At 50.8% G+C, this 2,634-nt stretch overlaps 1 protein-coding gene across 1 annotated transcript; it reads right to left on the bottom strand.

The window, feature by feature from the left end:
• Positions 1 to 343: 343 nt before the first annotated feature.
• LOC142765057 (mitotic checkpoint serine/threonine-protein kinase BUB1 beta-like) lies at positions 344 to 2,045 on the bottom strand. The gene has a single exon (XM_075865624.1). The coding sequence runs from the start codon at positions 1,984 to 1,986 to the stop codon at positions 502 to 504; it is 1,485 nt and encodes a 494-aa protein (XP_075721739.1). The 5' UTR covers positions 1,987 to 2,045; the 3' UTR covers positions 344 to 501.
• Between the last annotated feature and the right edge of the window lie 589 nt (positions 2,046 to 2,634).

Genomic DNA, 2,634 nt, shown 5'->3' with positions numbered 1-2,634 from the left:
AGGGCGGTTGATAACACTTGTTCAATCAAGCACGTTAAGAAGTATACCGCATGTTCGACCGGGGTAGTCTATAAAATTCCTTGCTCGTGCGGGAGTGTCTGCATAGGACAGACCGGTAGATGTATTAATATTAGGCTACGGGAGCATGAAAATTCTTTAAAGGGTGGGGTTCTGTCTCACCTCGCCAGCCATTGCCGCGATTGCGGTTGTATTCCTTCTTTTGAGCAAACCGCAATCATCGACCGCCATCATAATCAAAGGACACGTGAGATTGCTGAGGCTTACCACATGGCGAAGAGTGTTGGCATTTGCGTTAGCCAGCCATCTGTTTCTTTATCTGAACAGGAGATTGGTTTCATTGATCGGAAGTAATCTTGCGTAGCACTTGATTTCCTGTGTACACATGTATATATATGCTTTCTTTCAAATAAAACTTTCAGTTGTTAGACCAGCGCTTGTCCTGATTCCTTCTCTTGTGTGTTTCCTTTTGTGCGCTGCCCACTATGGCATGTCCACTTCGTCGCGTTGTCCGCGGACCCCCTCCTCCATTCCGCTGCTTGATGTAGGCTGAATCAGGATGGACTGCTCAGCAACCAGAATGCTCTGTTCCAATTGCACAATCTTGCTGGTCACCGCGGCATGGTCATTACTGCCACTCCTCTTTTGCGCCAGCAGGCTGTGCAACAGGTCCAGCTCCTTGCGCATTTGCCTCAACTGCCGCTTGAGTGCCTGCACCTCTTGATACCGTTCTGCCTCCAGCTGCCGCTCCAGCATCTCCCGTTCAAGTGCCCGAATGTTGGCCATGCGGATTTCCTCAAACTGGAACTCTGTGGTGCCCCTGTACACACTCGCCTTGTCATACATTGGTCGCACCGGCAGGCCTGCCGGGTCGGGACGACAAAGTGGAACTTGCCACTGGTCCCAGCCGAAATCATCGTACATCTCTTCAGACTTCTTACGCTCGCTGAGACCTTGTCGACAGCCAGGGACTAGGGTAGAAGTGCACGGCGGGGGAAGGCCACCTTGCTCTTCCGGGACCTTGAAGCCTGGCTGTAGAGGCGCTGGCGGTAGCTGCTGCTTCATTGTAACTCCCGAGCACTGTCCAGCTGTGCGGGTGTTTTCCATGGTCAGCTGTGTGGCAGGCGCAAAGTCTTGTGTAGCCACAGGATGAATGAGAAGGGCGTCACCACCTCCTGGAGCGTTCTCGTCAGCCTGCACGCGCACGTTTGTGTGGCCTTGGCTTCCATCCACAGAGCCAGCTGTCACTGTTGCCAGGCCACGCTGCTCGGCCAGCCTGGCGACAGGTACCGATAAGGTCACAGGGGCGGTGTCTTGCTTCTGTGGACGCCATGGCGACAGAACAGATGGCAGATTTTGTTTTGGTCCACCAACTAACGCTGCTTCCTGGCACTGCTGCTGCACGTCGTCAATGATCTGGCGGCTGACGCGTGCTTCCAACTGCCTCAGTGCCCTTTCAAGCTGGCTGGTGGGCGCAGCCCGGCGATCGATGCCTCCCTTGAGAACACGTGATGCGCCGCAAGTATCGCCAGATGCTTCAAGCTGCTGAGCCCAAGCAGCGTAGAATTCTGCATGCTGCTCGCCAATTCCAGACTGGAACATGGCTTGAAACGTTGCGACGGGCTCTGCTGACAGCACAGCATGGCGCATACAGATGCCGACGTAGCGTTCGTCGTTGAACAGTTCAGTATTTGTCTTGAACTGCACAATGGCCTGTTCAAGCAGCTGAGGCACGTTGACGCTAGACGTAAAATGGTGCTGCTCCACCCACAACAGATAGCGGTGGTACACGTCCAACAGGGCGACACCGGACGAGGTCCGAAGCTCTTCTTCAAACTCCCGCCGTTTCTGCTTGAGGTCCTCCTCTTGGCATTGGGGGGCCCGCGCTGCTTGTTGCGATGACATGTGGCGGTCCTCGTTCAACGGCTGAGTATTTTCTTTTGATGACTGCCAGTCGCCGTCTTCCATTGTGCGGATGGCCGTTCTTCTTCTTCTTCTATGACACCGAACGGTCACGCGCTAACGTCGTCGATATCGCCAACTACTACGGCACTTAACGAGCGGAACGACCAAAATTATAGCTTTTCTCTGCAGTGGACGTAGTAAGGCTGATGATGATAATTTTTGCCACATGAATTAGCTTTAGTTTTTACATTTCAAATGCATTTTTTGAAGGTGAAAGTGTGGGCAACTTCTTCAGATAGGACATCATGTTCTTGATACTTCTGAGGACAAGATTGGGATGAAATTTTCACCAAGTATCCCTTAACATGTATTGATTGATATGTGGGGTTTAACGCCCCAAATCCACCATATGATTATGAGAGACGCCGTAGTTGAGGGGTCCGGAAATTCAGACCACCTGGGGTTCTTTAGCGTGCTTCCTTGACATGAAAATAATGAAATTATATCATATAAAACCTGAGATCCTTCATATAGCTATTATGAACCTAAAGTACGCAATCAGTACGCTCTCAGCATTTTAAGGATTCGCACATTGCAATTTTTCTTGTTATAAAATGTTCTATACTCCTGCCAAATGAGTAGCCAAAACTTTTTCATGTAAGCGGCCTTTGACAAAGTTGAAATACTATTAATGAAGAGGCGTTCCTTTGC

The sequence above is a fragment of the Rhipicephalus microplus genome, chromosome 6 (assembly GCF_043290135.1).
Source record: "Rhipicephalus microplus isolate Deutch F79 chromosome 6, USDA_Rmic, whole genome shotgun sequence".
Taxonomy (NCBI): Eukaryota; Metazoa; Arthropoda; class Arachnida; order Ixodida; family Ixodidae; genus Rhipicephalus; species Rhipicephalus microplus.
Note: the sequence above shows the minus strand (reverse complement) of the source record. Positions and strands in the feature narration are given on the sequence as shown.

Coding starts and splice junctions, on each gene's coding strand:
- LOC142765057 (XM_075865624.1), bottom strand. CDS start 1,986: ATGGAAGACGGCGACTGGCAGTCATCAAAAGAAAATACTCAGCCGTTG.